At 49.1% G+C, this 19,376-nt stretch overlaps 1 protein-coding gene across 3 annotated transcripts in view; it reads right to left on the bottom strand.

Moving 5' to 3' along the window:
- Positions 1–10,017, bottom strand: part of ARMC9 (armadillo repeat containing 9) — a 178,995-nt gene extending 168,978 nt beyond the window's left edge. For 2 of the 3 annotated variants that reach the window (XM_031651602.1, XM_031651600.1), the window contains exons 1-2: positions 9,905–10,017; positions 2,149–2,240 (exon numbers count right to left, since the gene is read on the bottom strand). In XM_031651602.1, coding sequence (XP_031507462.1) covers positions 2,149–2,199 — 51 coding nt within the window. In that variant the 5' untranslated portion in view covers positions 2,200–2,240; positions 9,905–10,017. Of the gene's footprint in view, positions 1–2,148; positions 2,241–9,719; positions 9,862–9,904 lie in introns of those variants that run through there. The other variant, XM_031651601.1, reaches the window with a different exon arrangement.
- Positions 10,018–19,376: the final 9,359 nt, after the last annotated feature.

Here is a 19,376-nt window from a genome sequence, read left to right as displayed (position 1 = left end):
ATAATTCCCTCACACCCATCAGAATGGCTATTACAAAAAAGATAAAAGATAAAAAGTGTTGGCAATGATGTGGAGAAAAGGAAACACTTGCGTACTATTGGTGAGATTGTAAATTGGTACAGCTATTATAGAAAACAGTATGGAGGTTCCTCAAAAAAATAAAAATAGAACTACCGGCCGGGAGCAGTGGCCCACGCCTATAATCCCAGCACTTTGGGAGGCTGAGGTGGGCAGATCACAAGGTCAGGAGTTCGAGATCAGCCTGACCAACATGGTGAAACCCCATCTCTACTAAAAATACAAAAATTAGCCGGGCGCAGGGGCGGGTGCCTGTAGTCCCAGCTACTCAGGAGGCTGAGGCAGGAGAACTAACTGAACCCGGGAGGCAGAGCTTGCAGTGAGCCGAGATCACACCACTGCACTCCAGCCTGGTGACAGGGTAAGACTCCATCTCAAAATACACAAAAAAACAAAAACAGAACTACCAGATGATCCAGCAATTCCATTTCTGGGTATAGACAGAAAGGAAATAAAATCAGTATTTCAAAGAGACATCTGCATCTGCATGCTCATTGCAGCATTATTCATAATAGCCAAGATATGGAAATGATCTAGGTGTCTATCAATAGATGAATGGATAAAGAAAAAGTGGTGTCAGGTGCGGTGGCTCACGCCTGTAATCCCAGCACTTTGGGAGGCCGAGGTGGGCAGATCACAAGGTCAGAAGTTCGAGACCAGCCTGACCAATATGGTGAAACCCCGTCTCTAATAAAAACACAAAAATTAGCTGGACGTGGTGGCGGGAGCCTGTAATCCCAGCTGCTTGGGAGGCTGAGGCAGGAGAATTGCTTGAACCCGGGAGGCAGAGGTTACAGTGGGCCAAGATCACGCCACTGTACTCCAGCCTGGGCAACAGAGCGAGACTCTGTCTCAAAAAAAAAAAGAAAAGAAAAGAAAAGAAAAAGTGCTATAGACCAGGTGGCATGGCTCATGCCTGTAATCCCAAAACTTTGGGAGGCCGAGGTAGGATTGCTTGAGCCCAGGACTTTGAGACCAGCCTGGGCAACAAAGCCAGACCCCATCTCAGATAAATAAAATTTTAAAAGAAAATGTGTTACACAGGTAGGGTGCAGTGGCTCATGTCTGCAATCCCAGAACTTTGGGAGGCTGAGGCAGGAGGATTGCTTGAAGCCAAGAGTTCAAGACCAGGTTGGACAACAGAATGAGATCCTATCTCTACAAAAATTAAAATAAAACCTAGCTGAGCATGGTCATGCACGCCTGTAGTCTCAGCTACCTGGGAGGCTGAGGCAGGCAGACTGCTTGAGCCCAGGAGTTCAAGGCTACAGTGAACCATGATCACACCACTGCGCTCCAGCCTAGGTGACAGAACAAGACCTTGTCTCTAAAAAAAATTTTTAATGTAAATTAAAAAAAATATATATATATATATATATATTCACCATCACACCACCAAATTCCAAATCCGCATTTGCATGGTGGGTGCCTCATTCTTGCTCCAGACCCATGGCTCTCGCAACCTGCAGATGGTTACTCACACAGTTAAGCAGCAGCAAGCACCAACCATTTCTTTAGCACCAGAAAGTTTAAGGCCTGGGCCCTACTTGTCAAAGCTTTTAGTGTAGGAAACCTAGGCCATTACCAGACAATGAGTTAAAAAAATTATGATGCATCTACTCAATGAAACACTCTATGGCATTCAAATGTCTAGGGCAGATCATAGGCAGATGTTCATGCGATATTATTGTTGGCAGATAAAAAGCAAGCTACAGAACAATGTATCATCCCATTCTGTAAAACAAACTACAGGCATATGAACATATTTTTACTATTCATAGAAAAAAGTCTGGGAGGGAAATTTCCTTTTTATACTTCTGTAGTGCTTGAATCTTTTACCATGGACATGTATTGTTTTTATAATTTTCTTTCAAGGGACTTTTTAAGTGACTTTAAGATCTGTTTAGTTATAAAAACAAAATGTAAATGCATGGAATATTATATAATAGAAAAATAGCTCCAACATAACAACAGAAGAAACACTACAAGGCACTAAACAGTTGGTTGCATTTTAAAACACAAGTTTTCAAGATGTTTCTCTGTGACCTCTGTTTTGTATAATATACCTACCTCTCTCACTAGTCCAAGTAATTCAGATTCATGAGCCAGAATGTCCCCCATATTGAACTGTTACTGGTAATTAATTCTCACAGCAAAAATCTCTAGAAGGCAAAAATATAAGAGCTTTCATTTCAACCACCTGTGAAACCACAAAAAGGTGGTTGTGCTGAGCAGAATAATGGCCCCAAAGACATCCATGCCCCAATCCCCAGAACCTGTGAATACGTGAGGTTACACAGCAAGGGGGAATTAAGGCGCAGATGGAATTAAGGTTGCTCATCAGCTGACCTTTAAATTGGGGGATGATCCTGGATTACCCAGGTGGGCCCAAGGCAGTCACAGTAGAGGGAGGGGGGCAGACGGAGGCAAGAGCGTCAGTGTCAGGATGATGAGGTGTGAGAAAGACAACAGCCACTGCAGGCTTTAAAGGAGTGAAAGTGGCATAAACCAAGGAGGGTAGGTAGCCTCCAGAAGCTGCATAAGGCAAGGAACAGATCCTCCCAGAGCATCCAGAAATGATCAATCCCCGCAAACACCTTGGCTTTAGCTCAGTGAGAGCCATTTCAGACTTCTGACCTCCAGAACTAGAAGATAATAAATCTTTTTTGCTTTACACCACTCAGTTTATGGTCATTTGTTCAGCAGCACTAGGAAATACAATGGCTAAAGTCAAAAGAAACTCTTCCTACTCTTTCTACCAGCCCTCCCTCGAGGTGTACCCAAAGCAGTCATTCCCCACGGCCCACATCCCAGGCTCAGCCCAAACCAGTTGCCTGTAACCCCAGAGGAATTAAAAAGTCTGGACTCTAATGCTAACCATGCCATTCACTGGCACCCGATCTGGGGCAAATCACTGAAATGCAGAGCCTTTTTTCATCTATAAAATTCAGAATGTATCAGAACTCTTCCAATTTTTTTTTTTTTTTTTTTTTTGAGATAGGATCTCACTCTGTTGCCCAGGCTGGAGTGCAATGGTGCGATCATAGCTCACTGCAAGCTAAAACTCCCGGGCTAACGCGATCCTCCCTCCTCAGCATCCCCAGTGGCTAGGACTATAGGTGCAAGCCACCATACCCAGGTTATATATATATATATATATATATATATATATATATATATTTTTTTTTTTTAGGAGAGACAGGGTCTTACTAAGCTGCCAAACTCCTGGGTAATGCAATCCTCCAGCCTTGGCCTCCCGAAGTGCTGGGATTATAGGCATGAGCCACCACACCCAGTCAGATCTCTTCTAAGTCTGTAACCTTACATTTTTCTGGCAGTGCCTCCCCATCTCCTCTCTCTCCAATCCAATCCAATTTCTACACTTTTAACAATGAGCATTCTCCTCCTGCTTGGGACCCTCCTGTGGTTCCACCACCCTCCAGATGAAGGCAAGACTCCTTGGGCCCAACTCCCAAAGCCCTAGACAACGTGGCCTCTAACACACTCCCATTTGTTCTGTAAACCTGAGCCACAATGGCCACTGTGTGCTTCCTGTGGACAGCCACTGAACACCCAAAGCCCATGCCTGCCCTCGTGAACTCTGGCTCACTGCCCTTCCTTCAGATACTCACGTCTCATTCAGGTCTCTGCTTAACTGTCACCTCCTCAGTCTTGCCCTGACCACCCTTTCTAAGAGGTCAGCCCATCACTTCTCAGCCCTTTCTGCTGCTTGATTCTTCTCAACAGTACCTGGCATCCCCAGTGCCTAGACCAGTGCCTGGCACACAGTACGGACTCAAAAACACGGACAAAGTGGAAATTAATTCCAGACATGAAGAAAACAGTGCAAGGAAAGGGACAGAACCTGAAGGAGATGGGTACAGGGTTATTTTAGATGGAGTGGTTGACGGCCTCACTGGGAATGTGACATTTCAGCAAAGATTGAGCGCTTGGATCTGGGGAAGAGGGCTTTGCTAGGTCACAGGCCTCAGGCCGCAGACCTCTGCAGTCTTGGGTATTGGGATGTAGCTAGAGGTGAGGCAGAGAGCAGCAGGCAATGGGGGGCCGGAGCCAGGTCAGGTGGGCCTTGCAGAGCTGGTAAGTGGCTTGGACATTAGGCTGAGAGTAACAGGAGGCTCAGAGAGAATATGGAGGAGGGGACTGACACCACCTGTTTTTTTGTTTGTTTGTTTGTTTTCTTTTTTTCCTGAGACAGAGTTTCCCTCTGTTGCCCAGGCTAGAGTGCAGTGACATGATCATAGCTCACTGCAGCCTCAAACTCCTGGGCTCAAGCAATCTTCCCACGTCAGCCTCCTGGGTATCTGCGCCTACAGAGTGTGCTGCTATGCCCCAGTAATTTGTTTTCTGGTTTTTTTGTTTGTTTGGTTTTTGGTGAGGTTTTTTTGTTTTTGTTTTTGAGACAGAGTCTCACTGTTGTCGCCTGGGCTGGAGTGCAATGGCACAATCTCAGCTCACTGCAACCTCCGCCTCCCGGGTTCCAGCAATTCTCCCGCCTCAGCCTCCCGAGTAGCTGATATTACAGGCGCCCACCACCATGCCTGGTTAATTTTTGTATTTTTAGTAGAGATGGGGTTTCACCATGTTGGCCAGGCTAGTCTCGAACTCCTGACCTCATGTGATCTACCTGCCTCAGCCTCCCAAAATGCTGGGATTACAGGCGTGAGCCACCGTGCCCAGCCTTGGTTTTTTCAGAGACAGGGTTTCACCATTGCCCAGGCTGGTCTTGAACTCCTGGGCTCAATCCTCCCTTCTCTGCCTCCCAAAGTGCTGGGATTACAGGGGTGAGCCACCACGCCCGGCTGCTGATGTCCATTTTTTAACATGCATGTTGCCTGTTCTGCAGAGAAGACTGGAGGAGAGTGGGAAGAGGGAGATGAGTACCGCTCAGCCCATGCCATGAGCGTCATTCGGATAAGCAAAAGGGGCCATGAGTGTTGTGAGTCCAGATGGAAAAGGCAGAAGAGGCACAGTCTGCAGACGGGCTGGTTGTGGGACATGAGGGGAAGAAGGGAAGGAAGAACCCTGGGATCTGAGCAGCTGGCCGAATAGTATGTCATTTCATGAGTCAACGAAAACATAGGGAAGGACTGTTTTGAGGTCAAACCAAGAGCTCTGTTTTGGCTGTAAGTCTGAGCTGCCGGTTAGACATTCCAGTGGAGGTTCCGAAATGGTCAGTGGGTATTATAAGAACTAAAGAAAGAGGAGAGAGGAGAGAAACACGAAGGGTCACTCAACAGTCAACAGGTTTATTTCAAACCTGGGAGGGACTTCCAACCGAGTTAGGTCAGAGCCACACTCTCTTACAGACTAAGAGTTTTTAAGGATTCAGGGTGGGAGAGTTTATCAGAGGCTTGGACTGCTTCTGTCTCTTTGTTGTGCTTATCTGGGAGGGAGAGTTGTATGTCTGTTCCCATACATCTTTCTGCAGCTGGAGGCGTACCCCGCCAAGTCTGCTTTTAGCTTCCCTTAGTAGACCTGAAGGGAACAGAATGTCCTTATTAGGGCCCACTGTTATACTGAGGCCCATTGTAAGAGGGTGAAGTTTGGCAGGTACCCAAGAAACAAACCTGTTGACTGTCGAGTCACCCTTCGTGTTTCTCTCCTCTTTCTTTAATTCTTACAGATACATGAGCCTGGAGTTTAAGGGAGAAGCAGGAACGGCATTCAGAGGGATAGCAGAGAATATGGGTGCTGAGCAAAGACACAGATTTAGTGATTAGAAATGAAATAGGCTGGGTGCAGTGGCTCACACCTGTAATCCTAGCACTTTGGGATACCAAGACAGGCAGATCACCTGCGCTCATGAGCTCGAGACCAGCCTGGGCAATGTGGCGAAACCTCATCTCTACAGAAATACAAACATTAGCCAGGCGCGGTGGTGCATGCCTGTAATCCCAGCTACTGGGGTGGCTGAGGCAGGAGGATCACTTGAACCAGGGAGGTCGAGGCTGTAGTGAGCTGGGATCGTGCCACGGCACTCCAGCCTAGGTGACAAAGTAAGACCCAGTCTCAAAAAAAAAAAAAAAAAAAAAAAAAGGAAGCGAAACAAGAAATAAGGTGTGGTGGCTCACACCTGTAATCCCAGCACTTTGGGAGGCCAAGGCAGGCGGATCGCTTGAGGTTGGGAGTTTTGAGACCAGCCTGGCCAGCATGGTGAAACCCCATCTCTACCAAAAATACAAAAATTAGCCGGGCGTGGTGGCAGGCACTTGTAATCCCAGCTACTCTGGAAGCTGAGGCAGGAGAATCACTTGAATCCGGGAAGCGGAGGTTGCAGTGAGCCGAGATCACGCCATTGCACTGCAGCCTGGGCAACAGAGCGAGACTCCATCCCAAAAAAAAAGGAAAGAAAGAAACAAGGTCATCAGCTGCAAGTAAGAAGCAAGGTGACAGTTTGGAAAGAAGTGAGGGTGGGAACCAAAGTAACTACGCAACATGGCAGGGTTGCTGGTAGTAGAGTCCATTTAAGATCTCTGGACTGGAATCTAAAATAGAATCAGTCTGCACAGTTTTGCAGCTCTTCTCCAGGCACTTGCAGCTTTCTGAGTTTGGTTAACCAATGCGAGAGGTTCTTCTAGAAGAGAGAGGAAAGGGGAAACAGTACAACCATGATGGGACACTGGAACTAATCAGGTTACGAATGGGGGAGGGGAACACACATAAGGCGGCTGCAGGGCAGAGGAAGCGGTGGGGTCCGAGGCCTGCGGAAGGAGCCACATTCCAGTGAGCAGGAAAGATGGAAAGCAGTGGGCAGACAGTGGGACAGATGCCTGAAGGCAAGACTTTGAAGGTGACTAGTACTAAAAAGCTCTCAACCAAGGGAGTGGGTGGATGAGGAGGATGGAGGAAAGAGATGCCTGCAAGTAAGGAGGATGAAGAACTGGAGGGGCCAGGATGTGGAAACCCCCAAAAGTGAAGTAAAAGAGATGAAGGGACAGGCAGCCAGCCGGGCGCTAGAGGCTCCGAGGGAACTGGAGAGACTTGCCCTGGGAAATGGCTGCCTCGGGGAGGGCTGGCAAAGGGTACAGTGTCTGCCATGTGCTTCAAAGGAGCTGGGGTTTGTGAAGGAGAGGGCAGTGATCTGGAAGCAGCAATGAGGAGCAGGCAGGACACCTCCCCACGCACCAAACCAGCCCTGCCAGATGCAAAAGGTGACAGAAGAAGGCAGTTGCTGTTGGAGGACACCCACCTCGCCAGCCTTTCTCTGGACCTATGCCTCAAATCCATCCACCTTCCCCCTACCTTCTCCTGCTCCTTGCTCCCTTCCACCAATCCCACATTGGACCCTGCCAACAGCAAACTCCTGGCCATTTCCCCACGCAACAAGCTCTTCCAGGATCCTAAGCCTGTGGTTGATGTATGTTCTGAACCCCAGGTAAACATGACTCATGATTCCAAGCAAAGTCAGACTTAACCCCCTTCAAGAAGTCTTCCATGAACAACCCCTCCCTTCTTTCCCTACCAAGAATTTTTTTATATTTTTATTTTATTTTATTTTATTTTTTTGAGATGGAGTTTAGCTCTGTTGCCCAGGCTGGAGTGCAGTGGCAGGATCTCAGCTCACCGCAACCTCCACCTCCCAGGTTCAAGTGATTCTCCCACCTCAGCCTCCCAAGTAGCTGGGGTTACACACATGCACCATGACGCCCAGCTAATTTTTTGTTGTTGTTGTTGAGACAGAGTTTTACTTTTGTCGCCCAGGCTGGAGTACAAAGACGCAATCTCGGCTCACTGCAACCTCTGCCTTCCAGGTTCAAGTGAGTCTCCTGCCTCAGCCTCCTGAGTATATGGGATTACAGGCGCCCGCCACCAACGCCCAGCTAATTTTTGTATTTTTAGTAGAGACAGGGGTTCACCACATTGGCCAGGCTGGTCTCGAACTCCTGACCTCAGGTGATCCACCCGCCTCAGCCTCCCAAAGTGCTGGGATTACAGGTGTGAGTCAGCACACCTGGCCTAATTTTTGTATTATTTTAGTAGTGATGGGGTTTCACCATGTTGGCCAGGCTGGTCTTGAACTCCTGACCTCAGGTGATTCGCCCACCCAAAGTGTTGGGATTATGGGCATGAGCCACTGTGCCTGGCACTTCTTATAACCTGTTCACAAAGACAGGGAGCTGTATTTAAATTTCGTATCCCCAGAACCTAACAGAGTGCCTCGTAAGCAAGAAAGGTACTCAAGGCATATGATGAATAAATGAAGCCTGAGCTGAGGGGATGGCATTTTAAAGGCCCTGGAACAGGAAAAGTGAGTTTGTGAGAATTTGAGCTCCTTCCAACCTCAAGGCCTTTGCACATATTACTCTCTCCGCCTAGAACACTTTTCCCTCTCTTCACCTGGTTAACCACTGTGCCTAATAAACATCACCTCCTTAGAGTAGTCCTCCGTAAGCCATTTAAATAGCATCTGCTGTGATCAACTGTCATTGAATGTGAGTGCTGCTGGGTATCCTACTACTCTGACATTCTTAGAAATTACAGAATTGGCTGGGCGTAGTGGCTCACACCTGTAATCCCAACACTTTGGGAGGCCGAGGCAGGCGGATCACCTGAGGTCAGGAGTTCAAGACCAGCCTGATCAGCATGGTAAAACCCCATCTCTACTAAAAACACAAAAATTAGCCAGGCGTGGTGGCGTGTGCACCTGTAATCCCAGCTACTAGGGAGGCAGAGGCAAGAGAATCGCTTGAACCCAGAAGGTGGAGGTTGCAGTGAGCCGAGATTGCGCCACTCCACTCCAACCTGAGCGACAGAGAAAGACTCCATCTCAAAAAAAAAGAAAAAGAAATTACAGAATTTTCTCTAAACTTTCATATCATAATAGGTATCATTTATTGAGGGTATATTGTATGCCAGGCAATGTGCAAAATGCTTTACATTTAATCTTCATAGTAAACCTGAGAGGTGAATGTAGTTTGTATTTTCCCATTCCAGATGAGCCAATTTGAGGCTCAGGAAGTCTGACACACTCCCAACAGCCACAGTAAGTGACTAAGTGGCTGATAGGAACCACTACACAGTATTTCCCCAAAGTCTGGACCACCTAAATAAGAATCAGTTGGCACCCTTATGCAAATGAAAATCCCTGCCTCCACCCTGGTCTTCTGAACACCATGGCAGGCACCATGCCCAGAAATCTGCCTTTTAAACAAGCTCCCTGGGTGACTTTTATACACTCTCAAGTTTGAGAACCACTGCTCTCCTCCATGCAGAAACTAAGAAAAACTTTTCCAGTCACACTTGGGGACTGCAGTGGCAGCTTTTGAATTCCTACATAATAAAGATTTAGGGCCTACAAACGGGTGGGATTACGGGATTTGTATGGAAGCCGAATCTGCATAGCACGCATCCTGTTTTCCCTTAGATTAGGTGAAATCTGGACTTCACCTGGGTGCCTGAGAAACGGGGCTAGCAGATGGAGATTATGAGGGAGATCTAAACCCCGGGTAACCCGCTCGCACCGCCACCACCAGCTGGACGGGTTGGGGGTCCCCCTCCAAGTTTGGCCCGCTGCAGCAAAGATCAGGGACTACTGCTGCAGCAAAGATCAGAGAGTACTTGCGGGAAGCAGCTGCGCCTGTCCTTGCTTGGGATGTCCAGGAGGCCGCCTCGGCCCTCACCGGAGAAAGATCCCTGGACCGCAGGCGAGAAGTGGTAGCATCCGGCGGCGGCGGAGCGGGCGCGTCACGGTTTTTCTCGGAACAAGAGGTCCGCAGAGCCTCGGCCCTCCAACCCCACCGCTGCTCCTCCCAGCACCAGGACGGCGGGCTGAGGGTGACCCGGCTGCATCCGGGGACGCGCTTACCTGCTGCTCGGCCGCGGACACTCGCGCTCACCCAGCCCGGCCGCCACCTCGGCAGCTGTCACCCGGGCAACCGCTGCCGCCACCCCGGCATCACGTGGGGCGGCGCAGCCAATCGCGCGGAGCGCTGCCGGCGCAGAGCAGCCTGGGAGGGAAGGTGGGCGACCCCGAAACGTCCTGGCGGCGGAAGTGAGGGTCGACGGCGCAGCAGTGTCCGCCGTTCACGCGCGGGGTGTTCGCGTCTCGTGCGGTCCCTTCCACCACTCCACTTTTGTTCGTTCATTCATTCGTTCTTTTCCCCTTCGTTACGCCAGTCACTGTGCCGACTCTGGGGATGAGCCGGAGCAGGCTCAACCCCTTGCCTCAAGGAGCTCGTGGTCGCGTAGAGAACACAAACCAGGACCGTGTGGTGTCCGTGGGAAGAGTCAGGCGTGGTTATTCCCATCTTACCGGAGGGACCTGGGGCCACCTTAGAACCAAAAGTGACGCCCAAGATATGCATTGAAGCTCCGGGCACCAGGGTCCCGCCCCTTGCAGCAGTTTCCAGGGATTTCAGAGAAACTTTTTGTTTTCCATGTGACATGTGGGCTTCTAAAAATAAATCAGGAGCACCCGTCTTCCCTCTCTTTGCACTTGATGCTTTTGAACTGAAGTTAATCAGTACTGAATGAGCACTTGCTAGTCGCCCAACTTAGTGCTGGAGGGTGAGGAGGAGGAGGTGGCCATGGATGGAAAAGCCCTCCCCTCCAGGCGTTGAGGTTCTGTGGGAATCTCCCGTTGCCACCTCAGTGTTTCCACCTCCATGCTTCCAAGAAGGAGGAGGCTACCAGGGCCAGAGACAGGGAATGGGGCACGGAGAAGGTAGGTCAGCTCGCCTTTGAAGAAGCCCTAAGATGGGCTGTGGCCACCACCTCCCCAGTCCCCAGCCCTGCCAGTGGATTGTCTTCCAAAAGAGAAAAAAAGCTGTATTTAGTAGAAGAGAGCCCTACCTTCTGTCCAGGTAATATGGATTGAAAATAAATCTTCAATCCATGGCCATAATATTTATCGTCAACACAACTGTATGCCAGGAGTTGCCAGACAAAATACAGGACACACAGTTAAATGTAAATTTCAGATGTTTTAGTGTAAGTAGATCCCAAATACTGCTTCATTTTATTGTGCATGTAGGATGTTATATTGTTCTGTATTTTTGTTTGCAAAACGTGCAGCCTGTATGTGTGCCCAGCATTGTGCTAAGTGAATCATATGGATTGTTTTATTTAATTCTCACACCAGGCCGGGCGCTGTGGCTCACACCTGTAATCCCAGCACTTGGGAGGCCAAGGCAGGTGGATCACCTGAGGTCAGGAGTTTGAGACCAGTCTAGCAAACATGGTGAACCCCCCCATCTCTACTAAAAATACAAAAATTAGCTGGGCATGGTGGCAGTGACTATAGTCCCAGCCACTCGGGAAGCTGAGGCAGGAGAATCGGTTGAACCTGGAAGGTGGAGGTTGCAGTGAGCTGAGATCAAGCCACTGCACTCCAGCCTGGGCAACAGAGTGAGACTCTGTCTCAAAAAAAAAAAAAAAAAGTTTTTAATTCTCACACCACATCCATGAGATGAATAATATTTTCAGCATTTTACTGATTGACAATGTTGTTATTAACATGAGCCCTGTGCTCTTAGAAAATAGCCATATTAAGAAATCTCACCCACCCACCCTCAAACCTTTTGTTTTCTAAAATCCTCCACACTTTTGTGTTCTGGGAAGTAGCTTACCAGAAAGAACTACCCTTCCACATATGACTTCATCCGACTCACTGTCCTCTCTTTCTCATGCCTCCCGTATGATGCACGGATGACCCCCTTGTTTACCTGTGACAAGGACAAATGCAGACCTTTTCCTTTCTGCCCAAGCCTGCTGGCAAGGCCAAGTACAGACCTTTCAGCTTCTCACTCTTTGTCTCATAGTTGATTAGCTGAGATTACAGCTGTCTGTTTTGTCTTTGGCAAGATAAACAACATGAGGCATAGGGGATTAAGAAACTCCTCAAGTTTACACCGCTGAGGAGACCAGGACTAAACCTAGGTCTCTGTGTCTCTGGACCCTGGGCTCTGAGCCGCTGTGAACACCCCTCCTGCTTTGCTTTCCCTCCTGAGTGCATTTGCCTGACTGCTAGGATTATGGTCATTGTGGTGGCTATTGTCTTTGTCTGTCTACCTCCCCTCTCCCTTCTGGTAACATACTCCACTCACCCCATCCCTGACCACAGGATGGGCAGATGGTCCAGACTGGACCAATCTTACCCCATTCCTCTGGCCTCAGTGATGGGTCCAGGATGGGCATATGAGCCAAGCAAAGCCAATGACAGCCCTTCCCTGGGATTTTGCTGTTGAAGTGTGGTCAGGTTATTGTAAAATGAGACTCCAGGGCAGCCTACAGCCTTCACTACATGGGAAAGACTAAGAAGGTGAAGCCATTACCTAGAGAAATGCAAAGAAAGTGCTGGGGGCATCAAATCCCTGGTCCCAGGATCTGAGTTCTCTGGAGCTGCACTTGTTCTTATAGCTCCTCCAGCATCCTTCCAATCAACTGTCTTTTTTATTTTTTCTTTTTTTAAGACAGGGTCTTACTCTGTCACCCAGGCTGGAGTGCAGTGGTGCAATCTCAGCTTGCTGCAACCTCTGCCTCCTGGGCTGAAACAATCCTCCCACCTCAGCCTTCCTCATAGCTGGGATTACAGGCATGTGCCACCATGCCCAGCTAATTTTTGTACTTTTTGTAGAGACAGAGTTTTACCATGTTGCCTAGGCTGATCTCAAACTCCTGAGCTCAAGCCATCTGCCTGCCTCAGCCTCTCAAAAGTACTGGGATTACACATATTACTGCATCCAACTTCAACTGTCTTTTTAATTTCGACTGGTTTGGACCTGCATGGTGGCTCATGTCTATAATCCCAGCACTTTGGGAGGCCAAGGTGGGAGAATTGCTTGAGGTTGGGAGTTTCAGACCAGCCTAGACAACACAGCAACATCCATCTGTACAAAAAAAAAAAAATCCGTCTGTATAAAAAAAAAATTTTTTTTTTTTTTTTTTTTTTTTTTTTTTTTTTTTTCTTGCAACCAAAAGAGGCCAGATGAATATAAACTAATATAAACATAATTTCTATGTCTGAGATAGGAAAAATCAAACTGACTGTTTTTACTCTTCTCACACTCAACACTTTTTTTTTTTCTTTTTTTTTTGAGACAGAGTCTAGTTCCGGGCTAGAGTGAAGTGGCACAGTCATAGCTTGCTGCAGCCTCGACCTTCCGGGCTCAAGTGATCCTCCTGCCTCAGCCTCCCAACTAGCTGCTGGGACTACAAGCACGCACTACTATGCTCAGCTTTTTTATTTTTTTAATTTTTTTTTTTTTTAGAGATGGGGTCCCACTTTGTTGCCCAGGCTTGTCTCGAACACCTAGGCTCAAGCGATCCTCCTGCTTTGGCCTCCCAAAGTGCTGGGATTACAGGTGTGACACAACGCTTCTGACAGCAGATGTACGGAGGTTTTTCCCTACACACTAAGCAACTATCCAGCAGACACTAACTGATTGTCCTACAATTCAATTCTGATACTAGCTAATGACTGGAGTTAGAATCAGATCCCATAGGTCAAAGGCTCAGTCCCACAAGACTGTCCCCTACCTCAGATGCCAGTCAAAAGTAGCAGTTGTCATCTATACTTCTAGCCAAATGGCTATAAATGAGGGTTCCATTAATTTACTAGGATGGCTTATAGAAGGAAACACATGTACTGGCTCATTATAAAGAATGTGACAAAGGATACAGATAAACAGCCAGATGAGGCAGTACCCAGGGCAAAGGATGAGGGCGCAGAGCTTCTATGCCCTCTCCAGTTACCTCCATGGTTCAGCAGTCTAGAAGCTCTTCAAATGCTGTAGTTCAGGGATTTTTACAGAGGTTTCATAACACAGGCACAATCGATTGTTGTTGTTATTATTATTATTATTATTATTGAAACGGAGTTTCGCTCTTGTTGCCCAGGCTGGAGCGCAATGGTGCGATCTCGGCTCACTGCAACCTCCACCTCCAGGATTCAAACGGTTCTCCTGCCTCAGCCTCCCAAGTGGCTGGGATTACAGGCATGCACCATCATGCCCAGCTGATTTTGTATTTTTAGTAGAGACAGGGTTTCTCTATGTTGGTCAGGCTGGTCTCGAACTTCTGATCTCAGGTGATCCGCCTGCCTCGGCCTCCCAAAGTGCTGGGATTACAGTCGTGAGGCACCGCGCATGGCAGGCACAATCGATTATTAACTCAATCTCTGGCCTTTCTTCCTATCCCAGAAGATGGGGATGGGGCTGAAAGTTCCAAGCTTTTAACCATGGCTTGGTTTTTCTGGTGACCAGCCCACCAAGAGTCATCTCATTAGAATACTAGATGTTCCCATCACCCATGAAATTCCAAGGATTAGGATCCCTCATCAGGAGCAAGGGACAAAGACCAAATAGAACAAAAAGATCCACCTAGTGCCCCTATCACTCAGGAAATGACAAGAATTTTAGGAGCTCTGTGCTGGGAACCAGGGGCAGAGACCAATTATATATTTTTTTTTCTTTTCTTTTTTTTTTTTTAGATGGAGTTTTGCTCTTGTCATCCAGGCTGGAGTGCAGTGGTGCAATCTCAGCTCACTGCAACCTCTGCCTCTTGGGTTCAAATGATTCTCCTGCCTTAACTTCCCAAGTAGCTGGGATTACAGGCCCTCGCCACCACGCCCACCTAGTTTTTGTATTTTTAGTAGAGACAGGGTTTCACTATGTTGGCCAGGCTGGTCTCGAACTCCTGACTTCAGGTGATCCGCCCGCCTCAGCCTCTCAAAGTGCTAGGATTACAGGCATGAGCCACTGTGCCTGGCCTAATTATATATTTTTCTTATTTCACAATGTCATATCAACTAAAAGTGGCCTCAGCAATGGGGGGGGTGGTTCATTTTCTTATAGTAAATACAGAAGTAGCTAGCTTCTTACCAGTCGCTCAAGTTGTCAGGGATCTGGTTTCTGAATTGTATCATCCCTGTGACTAGGAGTGATATGGAACAAATAGGTATGGTTTGATACAGTTTAAAAATTATCAAACTGCTATAATTCCTTAGTTACAATTTAAGACTTTCTTCAAATCCTGAACAGTTGTGTAATGCATAATGCAAACATTAAGGTGGAAAAATCTCTGAATCAATCTCAGTCTATTTAACTTATTCGATGTGTTCTGGTGGGAGTACAAAGGATACTTTTGTCACAACAGGCAAAGCTGCTTAGATCTGAAGCTTCCTCCAGGAGGTCTCTAGGTTGGCTCTGCTGTGTACATTCCATGAGTTCATAGCAATACGTTGAACCAGCTGCCTCAACTTCCCCACTCTTAGGACCTGCCAAAGCATCGCATTTGGCCCAAATGTTCTTGTTTGAGCACCCCGGTTTTCCCAAAATAGGAAACATACTGCCAATGGGCCCAAGATGACTTTCTAAATTGTTTAATTATGAAAATTTCAAACATATGCAAAACCAGAGGATAGTTTAGTGAATCGCCATACACCCATCACTCAGATTCTAGGATTATAATGACACTGGTGCTGGGAAAAACTTAACCTCAAATTAAATACTTGGAATATGCAGAACGCTGTAGCCAACATCTTCAGCCTTGCATTGGACATCAAAGGGACTCACGGAGCTCTGCATTCCGGTGGGGGACACAGCTGATTCTTCTGCAGCCTAGAGCCCTCTGTGGGCCCCAGCCCTGAGCACTTTAGGGGCAGGAGGCCACACTCCTCTGTGGCCTGCTACACACAGTTCATGAATGAAGTCATCTTTGCAGGCATAGCAGGCATCTTCCTGGCTGCTGTCTTCATTGGAAGGCAGAGAGCTGAGACCACAAGCAAAGAGGGAGAGTTGGTAAACATTACTTTCCTGAGTTGCATGAAAGGGTGAAGCCACCTAAATCAAGCACAGTGAGCCCGACCCACCCAGGCAGACCAGCGGCCAGCTAGACTAAACACAGTTGCCTCGTCCGGGAGCTCCTGCAGGGGGAGTTCAGACCAAGAGTGTGTTTCTGAGCAAGCCCAGCGCCTGGATCTAATCAGTGGGTTGGAGGAGGAACGTACTGAAATGCCTGGCATAAATCAAGAGATGAATTACAAGACACTGCTTAAGCGAACAACGTTTCCTTCCAGGAAAGTTGGATCTTGGTCGCTGCTCAAAACTCATGACGTGTGGGGGATGCAGTTCCATCCATCTTCCCAGCCCGGAGTCCATGTAGAGGTGGAGGAATAGTTGTCTCCCAAAGGCTGCTTCTCCTCCCACTCCCCTTCCCAAAGCTGTTTATATCTGGAAGCTGAAGATTTCTTGGAAGGAGAGCACACCGGGTGGAAATATTCATCTCCCGAAAGAGCTCTCGGTGGGCGGTAAAGCAGGCAACCCCTGAAAGTCACTGAGTAGCCACCGTGGCCTCTAGTGTGTGTCCTTCCTCCCCTGTCCCAAGGATGTGAGCCGCATCACTGCCCCAGTTGTTCTGTGGCCTGGATGAGGTTGGAAGAAAAACTCAGGCCTCAAAATGAACATCTGGAAGAGCAAGACTGGATTCCCAGGTGGTTTCCAAGCAAGCACACTTGGAGAGATTGCTGGAGCTTTCATCAGTGGTGTTCATAGACATAGACACTTAAGACTTTTCATGAGGACTGTCACTTTCTGAGCAAGCTTAAAAAAGCACATCACAGGGCGCAGGATGTTAGCCCAGAGGGTGGCATGTTGGTTTAAGCTGGAGGAATAGATGCTAAAGTGACCACATTTGGGTAGTTTCCTGGCAGGTCAACACACCTGGGTGACCAGCAAGATGTGGCACACAGAAAGCGTCTTTTTTTTTTTTTGAGATGGAATCACGCTGTTGTCACCCAGGCTGGAGTGCAATGGCACAACCTCAGCTCACTGCAACCTCTGCCTCCCTGGTTCAAGTGATTCTCCTGCCTCAGGCTCCTGAGTAGCTGGGATTACAGGTGCACACCACCACACCCAGCTAATTTTTGTATTTTTAGTAGAGACAGGTTTTGACCATGTTGGTCAGACTGGTCTCAAACTCCTGACTTCGTGACCCACCAGCCTTGGCCTCCCAAAGTGCGGGGATTACAGGCGTGAGCCACTGTGCCTGGTCCAGAGAACATCTTTATTCATGTGGTCATCCCTTCCTTTCAGAGGCAGAAGGGATTTTTGCAAGCCACAAAGCATTTCCTGGCCTCATTGTCGACTTAGTCTAAACACTAGGCCTTCTTGCCCCAAACAAACGTTGCATTACGATGATTACTTTTGCAGTTAGACCCACATACGGTCTAGAGAGGGGGTGTGTATGAGACAAAGCGAGAACTTAGCTAACAAATGGTTGGTTAATCTTACCACTAAACAGAATTCATGCGACTAGAGGGTGCACATAGTAACCTTAACTCTCCCTTCACCCTTCTCCCCACCTACAATGAATGTCCCATGAGATCTGCTGAACCCAAAGTCAAGGGTACCCTGTAGAACTCCTTTCTGCTCCTGTCTTTTACTGGTGACAGAAATTTGAAACTGAAAGAGAAACCATAGGCCTGTTGAGGAGGGAGTTTGGAAGGACTGAACCACTACTGCCGCATTACCCAAGAACTTGCTAGAAATGCAAATCTGGGGCCAGGCGTGGTGGCTCATGCCTGTAATCCCAGGACTTTGGGAGGCCGAGACGGGCAGATCACTTGAGGTCAGGAGTTTGAGACAAGCCTGGCCAACATGGTGAAACCCCGCCTCTACTAAAAACAGACAAAAAATCAGCCGAGTGTGGTGGTGGGTGCCTGTAATCCCAGCTACTTGGGAAGCTGAGGCAGGAGAATCACTTGAACCTGGGAGGCAGAGGTTGCAGTGAGCCGAGATTGTGCGTCACTGCACTGCAGCCTGGTGACAGAGCAAGACTGTCTCAAAAAAAAAAAAAAAAAAGAAAAGAAAAGAAAAGAAACGCAAATCTTCTGGCTCAGCAGTCTGGGTGCCTCTGCTGGAACTCAAGGGTCCTAGGCAGGGCCCCGGCAGCATCTGCGGCCAAGAAAGCCCAGCTGCGGTCCCACTGGGTACCGCAGCCAACTCCAAGGACAGACCCGCAGCCAGTGCAGGCCGGGCAGCCTCCCCAGGGGATAAATGTCTCAGCGGGAGCAACCGGCCGGCCGAGCAGCCCAGGAAGCGGCCCAGACGCAGCCAGACTGGCGCGGGGGCCAGTTCCCGATCTGGGTCCTGGCGGGCGGGGGTGAGCCCGGTCCCGCGGCCTCCAGCCAAGAGGAGCGAGCGAGGGACTGGAGGGATTTTTACCCAGTAAACTTAACGAAGGGTGGGCCACTGCAGTGATCTCCGGCGTCGGAAGGATTGGGGTTGGTTGCCGCGGGGGACTCAGGTAGAGTCTTGGGGAGCAGCCAGCACAGCCCGACCCGGCCCCAGGTGCACCCCCTCCTCCCCTAGGCCGTCATTTCCAGGGACCCAGGTCCATCTCTGCCAGCCCAGTGGTCAGGAGGCGAGAGGTGCCCAGAAAACATACGCCCTGGAGTGGAGAGTCAGTCCCCATCCGGGCGTCCTAGGTTCACTGTTCTCCTTCCATCACCAGCCCCCAAGCCGCCCCCTCTCAGCACGCCCCGGCTTAGCCCCCAGCCCCTGACTGTGGAGCTGCCCCGCCGGCAGCCCAGGCCCACCAGAGTCCCTTATTGCAAGTTCTCTCTGGTCCAGCCCCTGGCCCTTTCCCTCCCTGCCTGAACTCCTTACAAAGGACAGATCAGAGCTGTCCGGTGTCTTAGGAAAGAAGAGATCCTCCATGTTCAGTGACAGGAACTTGTCTTGAAACAGCTTAAGCCAAAAGGGCCTTCCTTGGCTCACATCCCCGAGAAGTCAGAGGTGGAGCTGGTCCCGCTCTGCAGGGCTGGAAGTAGGACTTCACAGTGCCTTCGGCCCTTGGGCTTCCCTCGGGCTGTCTCCCTCTCCGCTCCGCTTTCAGCGCTGTGTGGGACTGCGACTGTATGTCAGCTCTGCCTGGGTAACCTTGGGTCTGCTGAGAACCAGAGAGGAGCCACCGAGGCCTTCCAGGGTCTTCCCTGGAGCCTGGTGACCTAGTCCTTACCCTGGCGTGGCTGCACCCTCTTGACTTTCTAAAATGCCTGTGAGCATATTGGGTAAAGGATGCCTTTTGACTTGAGCGCTTCACACTGATCACTTGCAAGGCAGAGTCTGCACTCTTACAGGCTCCCTGGCAGAGCCAGCCTCCATCCCAGGCCTCCCTTCCTGCCCAGGAGGCAGAAGGAAAGAACAAGTGGCTGCATCTCAGCTCTGGGGGCCCCCTGCTCCCTCCCTCTGTGATAGGGGAGCAGCTGTGTCCTCCTCTTTCTCCATGCCTAGACCAGGTCCTGGAAAGGGGCCCCGGGATCCTGGGGGAGGTACTGA

This window comes from Papio anubis, chromosome 10 (genome assembly GCF_008728515.1).
Source record: "Papio anubis isolate 15944 chromosome 10, Panubis1.0, whole genome shotgun sequence".
Taxonomy (NCBI): Eukaryota; Metazoa; Chordata; class Mammalia; order Primates; family Cercopithecidae; genus Papio; species Papio anubis.
Note: the sequence above shows the minus strand (reverse complement) of the source record. Positions and strands in the feature narration are given on the sequence as shown.